The following is a 24,261-nucleotide window of genomic DNA, read 5'->3' on the forward strand; positions in this document are numbered from 1 at the left end:
CAGAATTAGAGATTCTTGGAAGGGGCTTTAAAGGTGACCTCATTCAGCTCCCTTCTCAATGCAGTCTTTACTTTTAGAGAGATGCCCAATGATCAGTAGGCTTGGAACCCCTGTAATCCTCCTTCAAGTTCTTCCTTAGAAACCTTGGATCTGCTTCCAAGTATGCACCCAAGGGTCCCATTTCTGCTAGTGCAGCCATTCCTTTTCCACATGGCAGCCCTGCAGACAGGGGACGCTAGCCAGCATGCCTGTCTCTCTCAAGCTTCTAAACATGCCTCCTTCCTCTTCCACATGTGATATTGTTTCAAGCTGGTTCACCACACGGGGAGAGCTCTTTTAACTGAATTGAGAAAAGATAAAGCTAATAGCATCAATAATGGTGGAATTAAAAAAATTTTTTTTCATCTTTTCTCCATTCCCTTCCTTCTCCACTTTTGAGTTGAATGATGTGGTTAGAAAACACCCTAAAGTGCATGGTGGTCTCAGGACACCAGTCTTACACCCAGTAGGCATGTAATAAATGTTTTCATATTTTTATAATTTATCTTTGATCACTCCCCAAATGGATGTGAAATTGCCGGATAACTACTTGCTATTGGTTGGTTTGGGGCTTGGGTCCCAGAACCAAGCCAAGGGGTAAGAAGTATTCCAGTTTTTCCTTTACCAGTAAACATTCGTTAAGCACCTTCACATTCTATAACATGCTCTGTGCACACAGAGGCCTGGAGGAGAAGGGAAAGACGGGACGGCCAGAGGGGTTGGGAGCCAGTGGGCGCAGCCTCTTGAGACTGGTGTCAGAGCAGCAGGAACAGAAGCAGCAAGATCAAAACAAACACGGTGTATGGGAACACCAAGACCTTGGTAACCCCATCCCCGCCAAAGGGACCCCGCCCTCATCCTCTTCAGGGGCGCGGCACGCCCAGGGGGCCGCTCCCTAAGGCCGATTTCCTCCCCGGGCTGCCCTCACCGGTGCTTGCACGTGTGTGAGCATCCGCCCATTTGCCGGTGCACGCGCATCTGTGTGCGTGTGTTTGTTTGCACACGCCCGGACGCGCGCTTGCGAAAGCACAAAATCTCCCCAAGTGGGGAAGGAGGCGGCGGGACCTTAACTCGGTCCTCTGAGCCACTCTACTTGTTGGGGCGCCCTTATCTCGGCCCCAGCCTGTCTGCATCTCGGTCCCGTCTGCGAGGCTGCCGGTCCGGTTATCAGTTGCTGGCTTGACCCGGGATCTTTAATCATTCCTGCCCTCTGTCCTGGCTCCGCCATGCAGGGCTCCCTTCCCACACGCTGGAAATGTCGCTGGAAACTCTGAGTGGCGCTGGCCACCCCCCCCCCAACACACGCACCCCCCGCCCGGACGCCAGCCCTGCGGTGGGGGCCGGGGAAGGCAGCTGGGAAACCAGAGCGAGCTCCCTAGGGACCCTCGGCGGCCCCTCCCGGCGCCGCCCGCGGCCGGCCCGGCCCCCTCGGCAGGGGGCCACTTCGTCCCCGCGGCGCGGCCCGACGGAGGGCACTCGCACGCCCCAGCCGGCCGGCCCGAGCCCCCGCCCCACAGGCTGGAGAGGGAGTCGTCGGCCCCTCCACCCTACCCGCGCGGCCCACAGCGCAGATTGGAAGGAGACAAACTGCGCCGCCCGCCCGCGCGCCTCTCGCGGTCCTCCCTCCCTGCGCGTGCCCTCCGCCCCGTCGATCTCCCTCTTCCTCCTCGGGCGCCCTGCCTCGCGGAGCCCGTCCTGACCCGGTCACGAGGGCGAGCGGCACAGCCCGGACTTCTCCCTGTCCTACCTTCTCGAGGGCCCGCCGCGGCCGCACCAGGCAGGAGCCGGGCAGAGATGCTCCTGCCCTCCCCGGCGTCCTCAGTCGGTGCCACCTGCTCGCTGGGGAAGGTAGGTGCCGGGACGGGGAGGGGGCGGAGAGGAGGCGGGGGCCCGAGGGTGAGGAGGGACCCGTGCCCAACCCGAAGGGAAGGCAGAGTGCCCCTCCCCCGGGGGTCCTCGTCCCCATCTCCAGGGTAGAAAGAGGTGAAGTCCCCTCTCAATCTGGAAAAGGCGAAATTCGAGAAAACCTGTCTTTGTCCACGTGGGTTTGTAACTGGAAAATACCTGGAAAAGCTCCTAGGGCCAAGCCCCCAAGGTCATGGCCATACTTGGAGGTGGAAAGGAGTCTGCCGGCTACAAACAGTTGAGCGACTTCACATCTTCCAGCCCTTTGGGCGAAGGACTGCCAGAATTCTGGGAGGACCCCAGAGATTTCCTGGCACCTCTCTGTCCTCGGCCAGATGCAGGACCAATGCGTCCATGCCCCCATCTCTCTATGAGAAGTGGCTTTTAGTTTCTCCTGGCACAGCCACTGAGAGAAAAAGTGAGCCCACTCTTCCCCACGCACCCCTGTCTGTCTCTGGAGGTTGCCTGCCACAGGCAGCAGTTGGGGAGGGGCAAGCTAGGCCACCAAGGATCAGTAACCCCTGAAAATTGGATGGTATGGGGGGACATCCTGTCCTCCCCAAACTCCTAGAGGGCAGTTCTCATTGAGCAGCAAAGGGTGTGTCTGGAGGAGAGGGAAGGAGGCTGGGGTCAGCTGATGGTTGGGACTGCTGATGCTGACCTTGCAACTTGGCTTCGCGCAGTCAGCTGGGAAGGGAGGGGTTGCTGCTAGGAACCAGCCTGCCTCCGGCCTCTGGATCTCCTGCTATCCCCTGCCTCAATTTCCCCCTCAAGGGGAAGGAAAACAGCGGGAACTGGGGTGTGTCCGCATGTTTTGCTTTTGGTCAGAGTCCTAATTGGATCCAGCTGGTGAGCAGCCCCTCCTCCAGCCCCAGCCCTCACTCCCCCGCCCCCCCACAGCCAGGGATGAGCATGGAAAAGCTATGTCCCCAGTAGGTCTTTCAAATGTCGGAAGAAATCCCCACTCAGAACAGAGACAGGGACCTGTCACCAGCCTTGTCTGTACCCTCCAGCCCTTGTGGCCTGAGCAGGAACTGGGTACAGAAGTAATCACAGTCCCCTATTGTAACTTCACCCCCTCTAGTCTCTACAGTTCTTGTGCTGCTCATATGAACCCCCATTGCATACCCCCCACTACCATTCAGTTGACATCCCTCTGTACCCACAACTCCCAAGCTGCTCACATACCTCCCAGCCCTGTGGTACCTCCCACAAGTCACATTCACAGCACTGTACTCCCATTCCACCACACACAAACACAGCACCTCACCAGGCCCTCTGGGCCTTCTCGTGAGCCCCCAAACCCCACAGGCACATGCAAGCCTAACTCCAAACACAAACGCCAGAATGGGTCCGGCCCCAGCAGTGGAGGTTGGCTCAGCTCTGGTCCAGTCCAGCTGCACAGGTGGGGAGGCTGAGTTCTGCACCACAGCCTGCAGGGTTGAAAAGCCCTGTTGGACAGCCTGACCACCTCCATCTCCTGGGTGCCTGGAGTAACCTTTGCATGGGAGAGAAGAACCAGGCCAGCCAGTCAGGCATGGTGCTGCCAGGAAGACCCTCTGTTCAAAAAAGCCCTCTGGAGGATAGGAGCACCTGGCTGGCTCAGCCAGTAGAGTGTGCGACTCTTAATCTTGGGGTTGTGAGTTTAAGCCCCATGTTGGGTGTAGAGATTACTTTAAAAAAAAATCTTAACAAAACCAGCCTGGAGGTATAAAAGAAAGTGGTGTGTGGGGGTGGGGGACACTCAGCACCACGTCTCCATGAGCAAGTCCCACTTGGCTCCTATCCACTGCTTTGCTTTCCATCCCACCCCTCACTGGCCCCCTGAGTCCTCTGAGGCTTCAGTCCCAGGGAAGAAGGCCAAAGAAGGGAGCTGATACTCCTTTGAGCTCAGAAGGAGTAGTTCCTCCTGCCTGGAAATGCCCCCACACTCTCCCCCTCCCATAACCTTGGCCTTGCTAGGCAGTAGGCGGGGGGCCTTGCTGTTGTTCTGGGCCTCTCCCTCAGCCCAAGTAAGGCCTTGTGCCTGCTGGCAAGCAGATGCTCACGGAGGGACTGGAGGAGGCAGAGGGGCCTGGAACAAAGTCCTGAATGCCCAGGCCCTCCTGAGCCAGCTGCCCCAGTCCCCTCTGCCTTCCCTCTGGGGGAGCAGGCCACACTGTGCAGTGAGTAGGCCCGTGTGCCCAAGGCTTTGTCGAGCAGGCCCGCTCCCCGCCAGCCGCCCTCCTCCTCCTCACTAGCCTCCCCTCCCCCACGCCCACCCCGAGCTCCTGCCCAGGCCTAACAAGCAGCCCTCTGTGCCTCTGGGGGCCGCCTGGGCAGCCCTCAGGCCAGGGCCCACAGAGGCCTGTTTCCTGGGTCCTTGAGCTCCCACACCGCTGCCCCCTCCCCACCCCCAAGGTTGAGCCCAGAGGGCACAGGCGGCCGAGCCCAGCAGGGCTTCCCCTTCCTCCTTCCTTCCGCACAGAGGACACACAGAGGAGCAGCTGGCACAGCCGGAGCCCCCCAACCTTGACCCAAGCATGCAGGCCCCACCCTGCAACCTCACAGCTGGGCTCAGCCTGGACCACCTCCTCCCCGGCAATCTCCGGGCCCACGGAGGGTCGTCCTCCCGGGGGGCACGGGTGAGTGAGACAGTGAGGAGAGGGTTCCTGTGGGCCCGGGGTGGACGGGGACCTCCAAGGACAGGTGAGGGAGCAGGAGGATTAAAGGAATGGAGGGAAGGGGCAGAAGACAGCTCCAGAGAGCCTCACCGGCTACCAGCAAAGGGGTCGGGAGGGCCCTCCAGCCCTCACCTGGGGTAAACTGTGTCTGCGCTTGCCACCCTTCTGCGGAACCTTCGGGCCTGAGCTGCAGCTCCTGGCCCCTCCCCACAGGTGCCTGTGATCCGGGATGGTGGCTCCAATACCCTTAATTTCCAGTTTCATGACCCTGCGCCCAGGACCGTGTGCAATGGGTACATCCCCCAGAGGAGAGATGCTTCCCGGCACCCAGGTAGGTCTGCTCAGGAAAACCTGCTCCAGGAGCCCCATGTCGGGGGTGGGGGGATCAGAGCCTCCTGAGCCCTGCCATCTGGCACCACCCTGTGATGGGCAGGAGGGGCATGGAGGGCTCTCAAGGTCCCGGGCCTCTGAGCTCATCTAGCTGCCCTTCTCTGTGTGAACACTGATGGCCTGTGAGTGTGAAATCTGCTGAGGGAGAGAGCAGGCTGACACATCCCTTCCCTGCCAGGGGAAGGAAGTGTGCAGGGGACACAGCCTTGGGAGGCACGGGGACCTCTAGCAGGTTGGGGAATAGCTTGGACTGGGGATGGAAGGGTGGAGGAATGTGAGCATATGTTGGCTGCAGAAAGAGCAGGGGCCAAACCCCACAAGTCTGTACTCACCAGCCAAGCAGAAGTTTGGAGAGGCAGCTCTGAGAGCCCGTCAGCCCCTGGGCTCCCACAAGTCATCCCAGCCTGGGCCATGGAGTCCAGAAGATCCCAGGACCTCCTGGGTGCAGGTCAACCCCTAAGACCCCTTTCCTGAGGAGGCAGACATCCTTTATTGAGCATCTCACTGAGGCAGGCCCTGTGTCAAGTAGTTTATTCATTTAACAAATAATTGTTGAACCCTTAGAACATGTGGGACACTGAAAAGACACACTATAAGCCTTCTCTCATTTAATCCCTTGATGTCCTAGAAAGATAAGGTACAATTATCAAACTCTTCCCAGCGAGGAACCGGAGTCTCAGAGATGTTCAGTCATAGAGTCCGAGCTGAGATTCAACCCTGGTCCTTCCAGCCCCAACGCTGTTATGTTGCAACTCTGGTGACTTGGGGGCTGAAGGTTCTGGGGAAGTTGAGGACACAGTCACCATGTCTGGTGAATGAGTTTCTATCCCTCTTCAAGAGCCTTGTGACTGTGTGTCAGACACTGTGCTAGGCACGGTCATACACACCAGATCTCTCTGGATGTTTGCCATGATTACCCTCGTTTTACAGAAGTGGAAACAGAGGCACCAAGAGGTTGCTTGCTGTGCCCCAGGTCACATGGCCAGTAGGTGGTAGAGCTGGTGTCTGAATTCTTTGTCCCCCCTTCAAGCCCAGTGTCTTTTCTGCCACACCCTGCTGCCTTCCCAGCTAGGATTGTCCCCAGCATTCTCTGCAAGTAATGATTCCCAGCCCTCATTCTGAAGGCTTTTAGGACAGCCCTCAGAAAGGATAGGGCAGACACGGGCACAGATTTCTCAAAACAAAATCCATTTTCACTTACTTTAACTAAAAAATAAACAAAGGCCTCTGGTCCTGCAGGGAATGGGGAAGGCTGTAGAGTCTGTCTCATCAAGTCAAACAAACAAGATGTTGAAACTTTTGAACCCACGGGATCAATGTTCTGAAGAGCTAAGAGACAAACAAGTCCAGGTGGGGCCCCTGCCCATTGCTAATGCTCTGCTGCTCATTCCCTACAGACCCTGCTTGGTATCAGACCTGGCCCAGTCCTGGCAGCCGGCCCTCGGGGAGCCAGAAGACCCCTGCCTCCCAGCATCCCCAGAACTGGTCAGCCACATGGACCAAAGACAGCAAGCGTCGGGACAAGCGCTGGGTCAAATATGAGGGAATCGGGCCTGTGGATGAGAGCGGCATGCCTATTGCCCCCCGATCTGTGAGTCCAGGGCTGGGGGCCACTGATGATGGGGCCCAGGGACCTCATGCTGAGCTCCACTTCTGTGAATTAAAGTGGGAGCAACGAAGAATGCACCCAAACCATTTCAGACTAAAGCAGCGGTTCCACCATGATGGGTGGAACCACATAAATTACAGGTGCTCTTGTGGTCTGAGTTGCACAAGTGGTCTGTCGGGGGAGAGGGAGATCTAGAATACTCCCCCAGGTTCTCAGAGGTGCAGAGCCCCTGCTGTAAGGGCTGCCCCGGGGAAGGGACCCCCTCTGTTCATAGCCCCAGGGCCTGGCACAGCCACTAAGTGAATGACTGGGCTGAATGAGCCAGCAGAGTCTTGAGTGAGATGCCCTCACATTGTGGCAGGCTTGGAAGGATCCAGAGCCCAGGCTCCGAGGGCCCTGCCCTTCTTCCAGCCGCCTGCCTTCAGTTCTGCATCTGAAAGTGAAGTAGGTAACATACCTCCCAGGGCTGTTTTCAGTCTCAGCTGTGAAATGCCATTCTACCCCTATATTATTGCATTTATTTGTCATTACATAGAAATACATGTTTGTTGTAGAAACATCAGAGATATAGGAAAGCAAAGAGAAAAAACAGAAATCACCCCAAATCTTACAGCCTCGGGATAGATCATCACTGAGGGAGATCCTTCTCTACACCTTATTCATATGTAATGTGCCATATGAAGTTACTTTATTAGACCTATCACAACAGCCCGCCCACTTCAAGGGTGGCCAGAGAAAGGACTCAGCAAGGAAAAACTTCTGTGGCTTCCTATTAAGAAGGTGGCCTGACTTTGTCTTTTCTGATCCCAGAGTGTTGATAGCCCCAGGGACTGGTACCGGAGAATGTTCCAGCAGATTCACCGGAAAATGCCAGGTGAGACACCCTTCTAGGGCCCTCTCTCTGCTGAGTGGGCTCCAGCCCCTGGGGCTGGGGTACGGAGGGGCAGAAAAGGGAACTTAGCCACTCTGGGAGGTCCTCTCCACCCACCCCAGGCTCTGTGGTGGGTCCTCCCTAAAACAGGCCAAAGGGGAGGAGTCTCCAAACTCTTTTCTGTCCTTGGGAGGACAATGACGAGACACTGTCCCTCGTCTCCTCTTACAGTACTGGGAAGCCATGCAGTCACTCATTTGTTCAATCAGTCCCCTGACCATCTATTGAGCACTTACTGTGTGCTGAGCACTATTCTAGGTGCTGAAGATGAAACAGGGAATAAAAAAGAATGTCACTTCCCCAGTGAAGCTTAAGACAGAGGGAGAATAAACAGATACATATTTAATATGGCAGATGGTGGTAAGGGCAAGGGAGAAAAAGGAAAGGTCAGTGCCCAGTGCAGACTGGTGAGGGAAGGCCCTGATAGGTGGCATTTGAGCCCAGAGCTGAGGGAGGGAAGGAGCCAGTCCTACAGAGCCAGGGGAGGAGCCTGGCAGCAGGGGGAGCAGCAGAGACCCAGGGGCAGAAGCAGACCTGGCCGGTTCTGGAGCAGCAAGGAGAGGCTGGACTGGAGTGAGAGGGGCATTGGTGGGAGACGGAGTCAGAGTGACAGGATCTGGTCACGGAGGGCCTTTGGGGCCCTGATCAGGGCTTTGGCTTTTACTGTGCAAGAGCTGAGGAGCCAAGGGGAGGTTCTGAGCACAGAAGAGTGACATGCTCTGAAGGCTCACTCTGGCTGCCAGCTTGGGTGGGAGATGAGGCAGTGAAGGACACAGCAGACCACTTAGAGGGCCTGGCTTTCATCCAGGCTAGAGGCCGACAGTGTCTCAGACCAGAGCAGTAGTAGCGGGCCTGGTGGGATTCTGGAGAAGGTCATGAGAATTTGCTGATAGACTGGATGTGGCATGAATAAAAGAAGTCGAGGATGACTTGAAACCTGAGCAAGTCAAAGGATGTTGCTTCCAAAATCAGGGAGGACTGAGGGAGGTACGGTCTAAGAGGCATTCAGTTTTCGATGAGGTCCATCTGGTTGGAGATGTCAAGTAGGCAGTTAATATGCAAGTCTGTAGTTCAGGGGTGAGGCTTAAGCTGCAGATGGAAATACCTGGGATTCACTCAAAAAGATTTTGATTGAAAGCTCCCCAACTAATTCTAATGTGAATCCCTGCAATAGATGGGTTTTTTTAAGCCAGAAGACTAGACAGGATCACCTGGGGAGATAGACAGAGGCCCAAGCACTAAGCCCTGAGGCACTTGGATGTGTAGAGGTTTGAGAGATGAGCAGAAGTCAGCCAAACAGACTAAGAAGGTACAGCAGAGAGGAGAACCAGAGTTGTCTTCTTGAAGCGACATGAAAAAGGAATTTCAAGGAGGAATGAGCCACTGTGACAGATGTTGCTGATGGGGCAAGTATTTTGATTTGGTAACATGGAGGTCACTGGCGTCTTTCTTAAGCGTGATTGGGGCAGTCGTGGTGAGGCTGAAAATTTACTTACGGGAAAGGGGAATTGGAGACAGTGAATTTGTTATGGCCAACTCTTTGCCGCAAAGGAAAACAAAACAATGCCGGAGCTGGAGGATGGTATGGGATCTGGAGAGAGGCATTTTGGTCTGGATTTAAGACAGGTGCTGTTGTGGCACGTGTGCATGCCAAGGGGATCAAGTGGGTTGGCGGGTCAGTAGCTTTTCCTAGGAGGCCCCGGAAAGTCATGAGCGCCATGAGGAGTGGATCTGGGAGGACCAGCATTGAGAAGAGGGTGCAGAAAGGGAAAGAGGGAGAAGGAGAAGTGGAATTTCCCCAACCTGACTTGGTGAGGGCCGGTTTACAAAGGTCAGAGGAAGGGTGTGTGTGGGAACGCAGGGAGGGAGGAGCAGGAGGGCTTGGGCAAGTCCACTGCCTGGGTTGGCTCACTCAGGCCCTAAGTCTGCCAGAGGCATTTCAAACCCTCCAGAGAACTGCCCTCCTAATTCCTTCCCTCCCTCGGGACATTCTTCAGGCCCTGACTCAGCCCCTTGTCCCCTGCCCTAGGCAGGAGGACGGCTGGGAGCCGCTGAGGCAGCCTCACGGGGCTCGCCATCCTCGCTTGCTGCCCCACCCCTGATCTGGTCCTTTCTGCTCCCGCAGACCTGCAGCTGGACTGGACCTTTGAGGAATCACCCAAAGGTGAGGGGGGGCGGGTGGCCCGCCCCAGCTCACTGCCTGCATTTGTCCATCTTGTAAGCCATGCCTGGCTTTGAGGCTCCCCAGTTGGCTTAGTTCAACTTGAGAAGTTTGTATAGCCCATTTCCGGTGAGCTCCAAATTCCCTGGTAGGTGGCAATGAAGAGCCTCGGCTTCACTGTCCAGTGAGTGTCTTTGCCCTGGCTGTGATTTCTCTGGGCTTCTCTATCCTCATCTGTAAAATGGGGACACTACCTACCCCAGAGTTGTGAAGATTTAGTGAGGAGTGTAAAGCTTTTGGTGCAAAGCCCCCATAGCGTGGTCCAGAGCACCCCCAACCCTGTTCCCACAGCCACCCAAGAGCATGTGTGGGAGTGGGTGCCAGAATCTTCCCTGCTCACCCAGTACCCTCAAGCTGAGCTCTCACCTCTCCTGGCCTGTCTTCTCCCACCTTCAGTGGCTTCCTCCTGTGCCGCCTCTACAGACTCCAGGCATCCAGGGCCCCAGCAAAGACCGGTTGCCAGGCCAGGCCAGGCCTCTTCTCTGAGCGGGTGAGTCCTCCTGGGAAAGGGGCCCAAGGGCTGCGGAGGGAAACTGGCTTCCTGGCGGGGACTGGCACCCCCTGGTGGCCACAGCCAGTACAGCCTCTCCTCCCACCCCATTTCGCAGCTCTGCTCCTTCTTAGGGTCCCCACCATTCCAGATACTCTCTCTCTCCCTGCCGGGGCCAAAGGGGAGTGGTGGGCAGGGGTGGACTTTGCACCCATTCCTGGTCAGGAACGCTTGCGTTGCTTTTGTGGTTGGCGGCAGGAACTCATCACGCCAAAGATCCACAGGTCATAATGGGGTGAAGAGTGGGGTGGCCCGTGGCTAGGTGTGGACCTGTGGCCATTCACTCCAAAGCCTGAGAGCAAACAAGGGGTGCAGAGGATCCTAACTTTCCTCCCAAGAGGATCCGACTTTCCTCACACTTCCACCTAAGTGAAGGATGTATCCCTTTGCTCTGCACAAACCACACAAGCCCAGCCCAGGCTGCTGGGGCCCTGAGGGCGCTCAACCAGAACTTGAGAATCAGCAGCTTTGCCTCAAAGTGAAATCAATGAGTTTCTTATTCCTTTACAGGAAGGTATTAACCTCAAGAACGTGGCCATACCTGTCCTGTGGCTCTTGGCATCATTAATAAGATAGAGGCTAAGAGCTCAAGAGTTGAACGCAGAGTTCGGATTCAAGCTGGTGCACTGCCACTAGCCATGCGACCTTGGGCAACTTACCCAGCCTCAGCTCTCTGCTGAGTGGGGACCACACCGTGGTTGTGAGGGTTTGGGCACATAGCAAGTCTCTACGTGTTATTATTTTTTAAAGGTTTTATTTATTTTTTTGAGAGAGAGACACAGAGAGGGAGTACGAGCATGAGTGGGGAGAGGAGCAGTGGGAGAGGAGCAGAGGCAGAGGGAGAAGCAGACTCCCCGCTGGGCAGGGAGCCTGACATGGGGCTCCATCCCGGGACTCCAGGATCATGACCTGAGCCGAAGGCAGACATTTAACCAACTGAGCCACCCAGGTGCCCCTCCACGAACATTATTAATATACGGGCTCAACTATGACTAGAGCTTCCCTAAGTTAGGAATGATGTATTCTATTCTCATTGTCAGTGGTATTGCTAATATTTTTATTTCTAAAATAGAGAATAGAGTCATAGTTACAGCCAATAAATCCTGACCCTCTGGTCAGACATTCCATCATTTGATAATCTTGGTACAGTGGTGGAAACATTCAGACTCAACAGAGTCTGGAACACTTAAGCCAGCCAAGAAAGGAGCCCTGGAGGGGAACGAAGGCAAACGTGACAGTGTGGAGCCTTGGTAGCTGGAGTGGTTTCACAGATGACATCACTGAATGCAGCACCCCCAGGGAACTGGGGCGCAGGGAGCAAAAATAGCTTGCCCAGGGCTCCCGAGTCAGGGCTGCAGGCCCTTTGCCCTGCCCGGGATTCTCCTCGGACTAGGATGTAGACCCACCCACACCCTTGGGCATGTGTGCAAGACCACTCGACTGCGACAACCTGGAAGACCAGCTTCCTCAAAGCTGCACAAACATACATAGCCACAGCCATGGGGCCAGACTGAACACGCACGTAGGGTATTTCACTAAGGCCAGTAGGAAGGGACTGGCCACTCATGGAGCAGATGCACGTGTTAGGCCTTCTCCTGGGCATCTCACATATGTTCCCCCAACAGAGCTTCACCGCACCCTCACGAAGGTGGGACTCCTTCTCATATTATAGGTATTGAATCTGAGGCTCTGAGAGCTCAGTAACTTGCCAAAAGACCCCAGCTAAGTGATGAAGCTGGCACTTGAACTCCGAGCGCATAACTCTCCACTGTGTAACACTGTTTTCACAGGCTGGAGCCAGTAGCAGGGGGCAGGGGGTCGTGGTAGCATGTGCAGGGCTGTGTTCTCACTTATGCCTTAGTCTCCCTAAAAGGAAACTGAAGAGATGTCCTCCCCTTTCTTTAGAAGACGCTGGGACCCCTCTGAAGAGTTTCCTAGAAGCACCTTCAACTGTAATCCTGGAGCATCCTCCCTACACCAGACCCCAAATCAGGTACCCTTCCCAGCATCCTCCCCTCACTGCCCCTGGCACTGTGCTCTTTGGCCAGGCCCCTCTGCTGAAGAGTAGGATAATGCCCTTTTGGTTTGGAGCCTGTCCTGTGCAGCCAGGAGAGCCCAGAATCCTTAGGAAGGCACTGGCAGGCAGAGGGGTGAGGCAGTGGCCTACAAGCCTGCTTTTGGAGCCTGAAGAGTGTCCTGGTACCCCTCTGCTCAAGCTGATGCCCACCTACTTCCATGCAGGTGCCCAGACGCCAAGAGAAAGCAGACAATGTCTGGACGGAAGATTCTTGGAACCAGTTCCTGCAAGAACTAGAGACTGGACAGAAGGTGAGTGTCCTGCTAGCCCTCTGAGAGTGCACATACTCCTTGGTTAGTGCATTTTGGAATCCTCCCCCTCTGACTCACCCTTCCCACCCTTAGCCCAAGAAACCGCTAGTGGATGACCCTGTTGAGAAGCCCTCCCAGCCCATTGAGGTGAGTGCTGCAGGATATGTTGGAGGGGGAGGGAGATAGCTATGCTCGGGGACAAATGAGGGAGACTTCTGGGTGGTTGTTGGCCCCAGTGACCATGGGCGGAGGCCAGAGACCCAAAGCTCTGACCCTCTCCAGTCCCATACAGTTTACCTCTGTATCCCCAGCACCTGGGACAGTGCCTGGCATACAATACGCACTCAGATATGTGTTGAATACATGTCTATTGACCAAAGTGGGAGCAGAGAAGGGAGTGGTCAGTGTGGACTTGTATTCTTGGAGGTGGAGCTGGGAGGGCTTGGCCAGGCAGAGAGAGAGAGCACGTGCTCAGTGTGGAGGAGTGCAGAGACAAAGGCTGGAGGGACAGTGGAAGGGAAAGCAGGTGGGGTACAGGCTGTGGAAAGCCATAGAAGACTTGATGAGAGAGGAAGTGAGGAGCTTTATGGGCTCTCCAACAGCAAAGTAACAGGACAAAAGGCACTATCAGGAAGTACTAAGGTACTATCATGGGAGTAGGGATGGGTGAGCTGGACCGATGAGAGGGCCAGTGAGAAGCTGTGGAAGGGCGGTCCTGACACCCTGAGACACAGCTCTGGGCAGGCCCACAGGCAGGGAGCCTGTCCTGGCCCTGTGCCCTGAGCCTGCCCTTTACCCAAGCACAGTGTGCTTTGCTTTGTCCTGCTGCCCACTAAGTTTCTCACATCTGACCTTCGATCAGTGCTCCCCCACTGTGCCCTCCACCGCCCCCCTCCCCACTGCCCAAGTCTCTCCCCATAATCCTCCCCCAGGTCTTGCTGGAGAGAGAGCTGGCCAAGCTAAGTGCGGAGCTGGACAAGGACCTGCGGGCAATTGAGACCCGGCAGCCGTCCCACAAGGTACCGGCCTCCCAGTCCCCTCCTGGGTGACTCTGGGACCCGGAGTCCCCCGCACAGCAGCGGAGCGTGGGTGGGAGGGGCAGGCAGAGCAGAGGTGTCGCCTCCAGCCGCACTCGGCACGACCTTGGACGGACTTCATCCCTGACTGCTGTCTCCTTTACAAAATGCAGGGCGTTGACTTTTCCAAATGACCCCTAAGAACCCTTCCAGGCCGATTCCACGTCAGCCTGACGTCCGGGTGCCAAGGGCTCCCCGCCCCCACCTCGCCCCGCCCCCCCCACCCCCGACCTCAGTCCGCAGGGACCCCAACCCTTACCCGGCCCCGGTTTCCTGGGCCGGCCTCCCCTCTTCCGCCACCCCACGGGGCTCTCCCCCCCCCCCCCCCCCCGCTCCTCGGCTCCTCTTGGGCTCCCGGCCCGCCCGCCTGTGCGGGCGACTCTAGGACCCCGCGTCCCTCCTACCCCTCCCCACCCCGCCTGCCCTTCCAAGCCGCAAACTTTTCCGGAGGCAGCGGCGCCGGCTGCCACGGGGACCCGGCGTCCCGGGCCCTGACCGCGCCCCGTCTCCCCTCACAGAGCTCCCAAGTGCCCCGACGGTCCCGGGAGCCGCGGCCCCCCGCGCGGTGAGTGGCCAGGCCGGGCGCGGGGGACGTGGCGCGGGGCGGCGGCAGCCTCGCAGGGAGAGGGCGAGCCCCGCGGAGGGCGCGGGAGGAGGGGCCTGGAGGCCGGCGAGTGGCGGCGGAGGGCAACTGTCCCCGCCCGAGGATTGGGTGGCCGCGGCCGGCGGCCGGCGGCCTCCCGCTTCCCACGCGCCCTCCCGCCTCCCGCGGCCCCAGGCCGCACCCTTTCCCGGCGGCGACTGCTGGGGAAGTAGGACATCCTGTTGAGAGCCCGGGACGTGGGAGACGCCTTGGGAGGAGGCGGCGGGAGACGGGGAGACTTTCGGGCGGCAGGGGTGAATGGCGTAGGGTGTGAGGCCTCAGACAGGTGGCTCACACACTGTGTCCCCGCGCAGTCCGGCCCCCGCCTGGAGCTCCAGTTCCCCGAATGCACTTTACCGGGGTTCCTCCCGGCCCCTGAGCCCCCACAGAATGGCGGATGGAGCAAGCCCCTTCCTAGGTCGTAGGGACTTTGTCTACCCTTACTCGGCTCGAGGTAAGGACCAGATCCTGCTCTTTTTCTTATCCAGAGGCCCGCCACCGTGCAACCGATATGCTGGTGCCCCGTGCGGCTGGGGTGGGGCTGGGGTGGGAGGAGGACGGTCACAGAGCCCCCTCTTAACACTGGCCCTGTGCTGGGGTGGGGGGGAGCAGAACCCCATCCGAACACCCCGCCCCAGACATGGCCTTCCCAAGCTGAGGTAGCGCTTTTTCACAGACCCTAATGCCTCTGAACGAGGGGGGCAGCCCAGCCAGGAAGGAAGAGAAGAAGGTAAGGAGGGGTGGGAGCACTAGGGTAGGGTGCATGGGGATCTGGGGTGGTTCTCGAGATGGCTGTTCTAGACCTGCCACCTGTTTGACTAAGGTGACTCCCTCTGTCCTCTCCCCCTGCCCAGAGGAAGGCTGCCAGACTCAAGTTTGACTTCCAGGCACAGTCCCCCAAGTAAGTGCCCTTCTCTCCAACCCCCACCCCCAAATGTCTCTGCACCCTATGGGAGGAGAGGGAGGACAGGGCTGCTACAGCCTCCCGCAGAGGGTGGAGGAGACTCTGGGTGCACTAGACAGGGTCTGAAGGGAAGGAGGATTGGGAGGACCTCATCTTGCTGGATATCCTTGCTCTGGCCTGCAGGGAGCTGACTCTGAAGAAGGGTGATATTGTCTACATCCACAAGGAGGTGGACAAGAACTGGCTGGAGGGGGAGCACCATGGCCGGCTAGGCATCTTCCCTGCTAATTATGTGGAGGTAAGCAGAGGAGCAAGCAGGAGCCCAGCTGGGAGGGTGCACGGGTTTGCAGAGACTTAGAGTGCATACCCCTTTATCCCTGCACGGCCCCTCTGTGGAGCTGATTGCTCCTCCACATCTTACAGGCTTCCTGGTAGGTAAAACTGTGAACTCCAGGGGGCAGGGGCCAAGTCAGCCTCATTCATGCCCTCGGCCCCCCGCACGGTTGGGCCCAGTGCTTTGCCTGCACTCAGGACATGTTTCTTAAATGAGCGCCAAAGGTGGAGCCCAGCCCATGGAGAACCACATGACCCCGCTTCTGCACCAGAGGCCACCAGCCCAGACTGTCACCATTCAGCATCCGTCTCTCTCACGCTGTCTTTGGGAAGGATCCTGAGGGCAACTGCCAAGAGCATGAAGTGTGTGACAGCTTACAAATCACACATACATTCATCACTTCCTTTGTGTGTATTACCTCCCTTGTTGCTCTCATTAACCTGAGAAGTGACCAGTCATCCCCATTTTACAAATGTGTTTGCTAAGGTTCGGAGACAAGTGGTTAAGTACAAGACCCAGAAGTGTCTGGCTGGCTCAGTCGGTAGAGCTTGCTACTCCTGATCTTGGGGTTGTGAGTTCAAGCCTCGCAATGGGGGTGGAGTTAACTTAAAAATACAGTATCAGCATTTAATGATATAAATTTCCCTCTAAGCACTGCTTTACCTACACCCCATAGATTTGGATTTTTTTTTCATTCAACTCTATTTTCTTATTTCCTTTGTGACTTCCTCTTTGACCCATGGATTGGGTTGTTGTTTAATTCGGGCTCTCAATTTGACAAGCATCAGTAGGCCTCCCCTACCTTCAGAACAGTCACTCTGATTCTGAAATTCCACAAAGTATAGCCAGTATTCCATCGTATCAGTAATTTACATCTTAGTATGAACTAGTTTACTAGCTTCTTGATTTTTTTTATGAGTAGGATGAAGCAAAGAGAATATGGGGATTCTGGGCACTGGGTGGGGTAGAAGGGAGGGGAAAGAGGGATACTTGGTTCTCAGCAGTGGTAAAATGTTAGATCCCCACTTTCAGATCAGATTACCAGGTGCTGCTTTTTGGAATTCCTCATTTACTTCTGGGCTCCAATTTAAGCTGTCTCTTAGGACTGGCTTCCATCTTGGCTCTGACATTGCCTACTCCACACCTCTAGGGGAAATTCTTCCTCCGGTAGCCTTCTGCGACTAACCACCCCTTGGCTGTGCTCACCCCAGCCACCCTCCAAGCTTGTGTCTGGTGTCCACATCCTCACTGGCTTTGGGGGCAGATCACGCCCATACCATCGTCTCTTTGTTACCCTCCCAGGAGCCCCAGGTCTGTGCCCGGTTGATGCCCGGGCTGAGTCTTTCTCATGACCTTTCTTCCTATAGGTGCTACCTGCAGATGAGATCCCGAAGCCCATCAAGCCCCCAACCTACCAGGTGCTGGAGTATGGAGAAGCTGTGGCCCAGTACAATTTCAAGGGAGATCTGGAGGTGGAGCTGTCCTTCCGCAAGGTTCGGCCCTGCAGGAAGTGGGGGGGGGGCGGGGCGTGTGAAGACATAGGTAAATATGTGTAGCGTCAAGTGTACCCATCTTCACCCAGTATTTAAAATTTTTCCTAATCTCTTTGGATATGTTTCCCTTCATTTAGCCCATTTTTTAAAAAGTTTGAAACTAGAGTAGTTGCATTTTTTTTTTTTTCCAGTTGCAGGTTGGTAGGCTGTGAGGATCACAGTCAGCATTTTTAGAAGAGCAGAATGGAAATGTTAGAATGTCTTGCATATAGAAAGGGTATTTGGTCAAACTTTTAAGCAGTTACATATATACCCATGGACATGTGCGTGTACAGGCTTGTTATTAGGACATATTTTTTGCTATAGACCATGGTCAAGGTAAGTTTGAGAAATGTCCTAGAAAACAGGGAACTGATCTCCCTTTCATTGGTTTTTGGGACAGAGGCCATGCATGCCCCTTGTGAATGTCCTCCGGAAGAGCTGGCCCCAAGGAGAGAGAGGGAAAGGCTGGGTGGAAAGAGGTGGGGGGCAGGAGAGGGCTGGAGACCACCCTCCCCAGGGCCGCCTCACCTCATGTCAGCAAGCATGTTGGCTGGAGGACACACTGGCCGCCCTCGGAGAGTTCGTGTTTTGATGCACTGGTGATGGATCACCCAGCGAGGAGGCAGGGACAGGACCGTATCGTGGCAGTGGTGGCTCATGCCTGTCCAGTGCTTCTTACCAGTCTGCCACTGATCTCCTTTGCTCCTCACAGCAACAGGATTGTTATCCCCACTAAACACCTGAGGAAAACTAGGCTCAGAGAGGCAAAGTAACTGGTCCAGGGCTGAACAACTTGGAACTGGCAGAGCCCAATTTGTTAATAGCCACCAGAACTCTAGGGAGAGGATAATGTGAAGTCCAAGGAGTAGGTGTCGGGTAGGCTTCCCAAAGAGGCCGGCCTTGATCCACACCCAGTGAGGCACGTTGTGGGAAGAGCCCCGACTTCTGGGCTCCCTCAGGCAGCCTGGCCTCGGCTCCTGACTCTACCATTGCCTTGTGATGTGACTGTGACTTCCTGCTCACCTGCTTAGAGCTGGCTCGCTTGCGCAAGGCGCCAGGTCTACATGAGACGGCCCCCCGGGCCTCCCGAGGGCCTTGCAGATGCTCATGGCCTTCTGCATCCCCAGGGGGAGCGCATCTGCCTGATCCGCAAGGTGAATGAGAACTGGTACGAGGGGCGCATCTCAGGCACGGGGCGCCAGGGCATCTTCCCCGCCAGCTATGTGCAGGTGTACCGCGAGCCCCGGCTCCGTATCTGTGACGACGGTCCCCAGCTCCCTGCGTCTCCCCGCCTGACCACTGCCCGGCTGGCTCATCACTCCTGCTCCCCGTTAACGCCGCACAGCCCAGTGGATCCCACCGACTGGGGGAACCGGACCTCCCCCCGCCGCACCGGCTTCTCCTTCCCCACCCAGGAGCCCAGAACCCAGACCCAGGTAGGGTGACCTGCCTCAGACTGGAGAGCTGATCCCTGCTTCCCACACTATTTCCTCCATTCCTTTGGTGGATTTGCACTTTGGAATCCTTCCTGGTGTGCCCCAGGACAGAGCAGTGGGAGAGCAGGGCAGAGCCACCCTAGCCCTGTGGCCCTCACACCCATGAAGTTGGTTTTGGCCCTTGAGCTGCAGTTACAGCTGGGAGAGGCATGGGGCAGCCAGCCAGCTCTAGGTGTGACCCCAAAGCCAGCGCAGGCCTCCTGACCCTATAGACTCCACTCTCGTGATCTGCCTATATCAATTTCTGGGACACAGTCATGAGGGAGTCAGAAGTCTGCCATTCACCTGCTGTGTGACCTTGGGCAGATGACTTACCCTCTCTGGATTCGGTTTTCTCAGCTGTGGAATGGGGTAGTTTGAACTAAAAGTTTGTAGTAGCTGATGGGTAAAAGACTTCATTGGTCCTCATACTGAGGTAGGCCGTAAACAAGGGCCTTCTCTCTTGTGCTCGTCCATTCTCTCAGCAAACCAGTGTGAGCGGGCACGGCTAGTGCACGGATGCCTCCCATCCCCTCCCATGTGCTGGCCGTTAGAATCAGCCTCCTACCCTCCCTGGGCCTCAACTTCCGAGCACCTGTGAAGTGAAATGATCAAACAGACCTCTTTGTGTCATGGGGGTTGAGAGGATAAGATGGGGACAGGATGAGAAATGCTGCTCCAGGGAAGGTGGGGGGGGGCCGTGGCACTCTCCTCCCTCCCTCATGCTTGTGTGTGCCTGCCTTTCCTCCTGTGGACCCCCAGAGCACCCCTGGGTCAGCTCTGTCCCATCCTGGAGGATCCAGCCGTCCCCTGGACCTGGGGATGCCCCCCAACACCACTCAGATACACTGGACTCCGTGAGTACCATCTGGGGATGCTTGGTCGGGGTGGCATGTTGCTTGGCAGGCAGTACTGAGCACACTGACGCCCCTGTAGCCTGCCCCTTCCCCCCTAAGATGGATTTGGAAAACTCCTACCTCTGGCACTTAGGGATGATTTGGTGGGGGGCCACTTGTCTGTGATGGGCCTGATCTGTCCCAGCCAGCCCTATAGCCTTAAAGCAAGCCTCCCACTCTCTGTCCCTTGGCCTCAGCCTCCTATCTGGGTTTCCAGCCCTGAGGTCAGTGAGTGTATGTGTGAAGTGTGCGAACTGGTAGAACAGACTTGAAGGCAGTGGGAGCTCCGAGGAGGAGGTGTTGGGGTGGGTAGGGCTCGGAGCACAGGGAGCAGGCCGGGGAAAGAATGCGTTGAAGCCAGACAGAGTCACCTTTCTTGGAGCTGGGCCAGGGGATAATGGGGTCATCTGGAAAATTGAGGGGATGTAGCAACACTTGGGTTAGACTCTCTGGGCCTGACCTGAGGCAGGGGCCAGGCTCCAGTGGTTGCCATGATGCTGTCTCCCACAGGTATCGGGCCATGTACCAGTACAGACCCCAAAACGAGGATGAGCTGGAGCTGCGGGAGGGGGACCGGGTGGATGTCATGCAGCAGTGTGACGACGGCTGGTTCGTGGGTATGTGGGCCTGGTGGGTGGGCTGTGGGGTCGGCCAGAGGGGCCTGGTGGGTGGGCTACGGGGCGGGCCGGAAGGGGCCTGTGGGTGGGCTACGGGGCCGACCGGAAGGGGGTTATCTGTGAGTACCCCAGCGGGATAGCTGGGGGCAGACCAGAGGGAGTATCTTAGGGTGCTGGGGGCCAAGTCAGAAGGGGACATCTTGGGGGTTGCTGGGGAGGTTTGGGTGGGCTGCCACGCCCTGCCAATGCTGGTTCAGCCAAGATTCATGTCTGATAGACGAGGCCAGGGTCATTGATGAGGTCGGTATAGACTCGGGGCAGCAGGTTTCCCGACCCTCACACCCCTGCTCCTTCCCACCACACACTTGTCTCTGGAGCAGTTTGGGGGGCAGGGGCCTGTCTCCTGAGACACTAAGTTCCTGATGGAAAGGACCAAGTCTCACTCACACCCATGCATCACCCACCCCCACCCCCAGTTAGCAGCTGGCTCCCCAGTCCACAGGGCTGGCCCTAGGGCAGCTCAGGCAAAGGACTAAAGCAGGAAGCCTCAAGTTGGCCTTGGCCTGGTTCAAGGTGACCAACCCAGCAGGCTTCACATGGCCTTTTTCCTCTGAGTGGGCAGGGCCATATAGGCCTCCGCTCCAGAGGAAGGGGCCATCCTCAAAGAGTAATGAGCAGCCAGAAGCCCTTCCCACTGCAGAGCTTAAAGGGTGGCAAGGCTGCTTGGGCAGAGGGGGCCCTAACGGCAGTCTCTTGACCTGGCAACCCATCCTTTCTCATCTGAATCCTAGCACATCATTGCTGACCAAGTTTTAGACACACCAGTGATTATGGAGTGCTAACTTGTTGACGGTTCTTGCCTTGGAGGGGTGGGCTTGGGGGCACATTCTCATTTTACTCTGTACACCTCTGCATTTGAATTTTTTTTTTACCACTCATAAAGTTTTGCAAATATAGACAAGAAGAAAAAGCACCACTTTTGTGGTATTAAAACCACAAGTGCTTTTAGAGGAAAGGTTTAGAAAGTTCAATGTCATAGTCACACTAGCACATTTCTTTATTTTTTATTTTTTTTTAAAGATTTTATTTACTTATTTGACAGAGAGACAGCACAAGCAGGGGGAGCAGCAGAGGGAGAGGGAGAAGCAGACTCCCTGCTGAGCAGGAAGTCCTATGTGGGGCTTGGTCCTAGGACCCTGGGATCATGACCTGAGCCAAGGCAGACGCTTAACCAACTGAGCCACCCAGGTGCCCCCACATTTCTTTTTTTTAAAGATTTTATTTATTCATTTGACAGAGAGAGAGAGAGTACAAGCAGGGGGAGGGGCAGGCAGAGGGAGAGGGAGAAGCAGACTCCCCACTGAGCAGGGAGCCTGAGGCAGATGCTTAACCAACTGAGCCACCCAGGTGCCCCACACCAGCACATTTCAAGTGCTAAGTAGCTACATGTGGCTAGTGGTTATCACTTCAGATAGTGCAGGCAGGGAAGGCTTCCTGGAGGAAGTGGGGGAGCTAGCCCTTAAGGGGCAGGTGAGGCAACCCAGGCAGCGGGACAGTATCGGCAAGGCCTGGGGGCAGGGTGAGCATGGGCTGCTCATCAGGAAGTCAGGATGCCAGCCTGCCAGGAAGGGAAGGTTCAGGACTTTAATTTCATTTACATTCCTATATCTTCTAGCATTCTCTTTTCTCCACTCCAGAACACGGGTTTCTTTGGGGTTGTAGCAGACCAGAGGACAGGATTTTACTCCCGCCTCTACCCCTAAGCAACAGAGTACTTTTGGGGAATTCACTTGGCCTTCTCTTTAGGCCTTGCCTGCCTGTCCCATGTCTAAATTGAAGGTGAGACCAGTGAGTTTCCTCCACATTTAAGTTCTGGATTCAACCTCCGGCTTCCTTGCTTTCCTGAGGAAGGTGGGGTAATTCAGTGCTGTGTGCCAAGTTATAGGGGACCCAAATTCCCAAGTCCTTGAATTAGGAAGTGTAGCTTTGCCCCTCTTCCCACTAGGGGGCAGAAGTGAGTAAAACAAATCCTCCGTCCCCCCCACATTCCTACTCAAGAAGTCTGGGGAATGCCTTTTATGCCTTTTCTCTTTTTTTCTTTCAGGTGTCTCCCGAAGGACCCAGAAATTTGGGACATTCCCTGGAAATTACGTAGCTCCGGTGTGAGTGGTCTCCGTGGCAACTCAGAGCCCAGCCAGGATGGGGTGGGGAGCAGTAGCACTTACGGGGAGAGGATCCCCCCTCCATCCTCCTTCCCCAAGACCTGAGCTGCTGGCATCTGCAGACAACCCCAGCAGCCGTTCTTCGGAGCCCCCCTCAAAGCCCCCTGGACTGCTTCCCACCCACAGCTCACAAACATTCCTCCAGCAGCCTTTTTATTTCCTCCCCTACCCCACTCCCCAAATATAGAGGTCTGCTTTGAAGTGGAGACTGTTTCCAGGCCTTATTGAGACCAGACCCTGGAGCCCCCCCCCCACCCCCACCTCGCCTGGCTATGGCGTTTCCTCTAACAGGGACCGGCTCCCGGCTTTACCCCCATGGGGTTCCTCTACCAAGGACCAGCTTCCTAACCTAACAGAGACCAAAGGCCTCCTCTGCCTGGAGCGGATTCGTCCCCTTTCACTCCAGCTTGCCCACTGCCCCCTTTGCCTTCCTGCTTCCAGCTGGGTTTGGGAGAGAGGTGGGAGAGGGACACAGTACCCCTTAGTGCCCAAGGCCTGGCAAGAGGTCTTGCTCGAAGGCCCCCCCTTCCCCAAGGCTGCCAAGCCCTGGGCTGTGTGTGTGACCGTGCTGCTGTAAGGCCCAGGAAGGGCTGGGCCTCAGAGGACTGGCCTACTCCAGGTGTTCCCCAGGGAGCCTCCCCTCCTGCCTCCCCAGCTCCTCCAACCCCCAAGTCCCCTCTGGAAGAGATTGTAAAATAAACCTGGATACCAGGGACCTTGCCAGTCCTTTTCCTTCCGGGCAGAAGGCTCCTCCTGCTTAGGACTGTGGAATTCTTTCTGCAGTTGGCTGTGCTGGGAACCAGGTGGGCCGTGAGACTGTGTGAAAGGGGAGGGTGGAAAAGTACCATCCTTATCTGAAGATCTCAGCCCTCAGGTCGCAGGCAGAATGGGGCAGCCCCCAGGAGAGGCAGCGCCAAGAGAGACAACGTCACAGGGCCCAGGGCAAGCCCGACCGTGGGGAGAAACCAGAGATGAGCGCTGAATGCGGCCTTGTGTGCAGGCTGTTTTGATTCCGGAGCCGCCATGGGGCTGCTGGACTAGATGACATTTCTAGCTGTTCTGCTCCTAATGTTTTCCTTCTGTGTGCTCCATTTCCAAACCAAAGTGCTCGTGTGTTTGCTTACTTTCTTCTTTGGGCTCGGGTTTTTGAGCCATCGACTGCAGGAAGCTGAGAGTGGTGGGGCACAGCTTAGCCAAAGCAACTCTTTTTGCCCAGGGTTTCAGGGTCCTGGGGCTTAGTGGTCCCTACAAGGCGACGGAGTGGCGCAGTTCAGGCCTGGTTTCTCTGCCAGGGAAGAAAACTCCATTCATTGGCAGCTGCTGGTAGCTGAGCAGGGCATAAGGTGCTCCCCGTATGCTCTCTGATGTAAGCCTCCCAGTGGCGGGGGTAGGATTCCATTTTACGGGACCGCAGCCTGAGGCGGAGAAATTAAGTTGTCTGGGTCACATCATTATAAAATGTGAAGTCAGGTACACAAAGTGCACCATACGCCCAGGCAGTCCTTGTCCTGGACAAGGAAGGTCATGCGGGAGGCCAAGGACTTCCCTGGGTTGGGCGTCTTCTATGTTCTTCCCGGCAGTCCTGTCTGCCAGGCCTGTCGCTTAGGGCACCCCTACCCCAGGTGGGTGGGAAGAGGTGGTGGTGCCTTGTTCTGTCTGTGAATGACAGGGCCATAGCCTGGCCCCGGCAGTTTCCTTGAGCCTGGGTGTGGCCTGGGCCCCAGTGGTGGTTAAACAGCAGCTGGGAGAACAAGACCTATGTGCCCTCCGTCTCTTCCATCCACCCCAGTCCTCACCACGATCTGCTTCTAAGTTGGTGGGTCCAGCCCATCTTGTGGAAATGACCATTCTTCAGGAACCCACTGGCCTGTTCCAGCTCCCCTGTCCCAGCTTCTTCCCATTCCCTGATGCCCTCAAAAAAGT

General features: G+C 56.3%; 1 protein-coding gene across 1 annotated transcript; it reads left to right on the plus strand.

Annotated features, from left to right (window-relative positions):
- The first annotated feature begins 572 nt into the window (after positions 1-572).
- On the plus strand, positions 573-23,051 carry SORBS3 (sorbin and SH3 domain containing 3). Its single transcript, XM_044912554.1, is given in 22 exon segments — positions 573-1,887; positions 4,412-4,568; positions 4,821-4,938; positions 6,395-6,588; positions 7,417-7,480; positions 9,663-9,701; positions 10,155-10,248; positions 12,214-12,301; positions 12,550-12,636; positions 12,730-12,783; positions 13,569-13,655; positions 14,231-14,277; positions 14,670-14,809; positions 15,032-15,045; positions 15,047-15,085; positions 15,210-15,256; positions 15,443-15,557; positions 16,961-17,086; positions 18,256-18,569; positions 19,368-19,460; positions 20,010-20,116; positions 22,221-23,051. Coding segments are annotated over 21 exon segments (2,031 nt in total). The 5' UTR covers positions 573-1,887; positions 4,412-4,466; the 3' UTR covers positions 22,283-23,051.
- Positions 23,052-24,261: the final 1,210 nt, after the last annotated feature.

The sequence above is a fragment of the Neomonachus schauinslandi genome, chromosome 2 (genome assembly GCF_002201575.2).
Source record: "Neomonachus schauinslandi chromosome 2, ASM220157v2, whole genome shotgun sequence".
Taxonomy (NCBI): domain Eukaryota; kingdom Metazoa; phylum Chordata; class Mammalia; order Carnivora; family Phocidae; genus Neomonachus; species Neomonachus schauinslandi.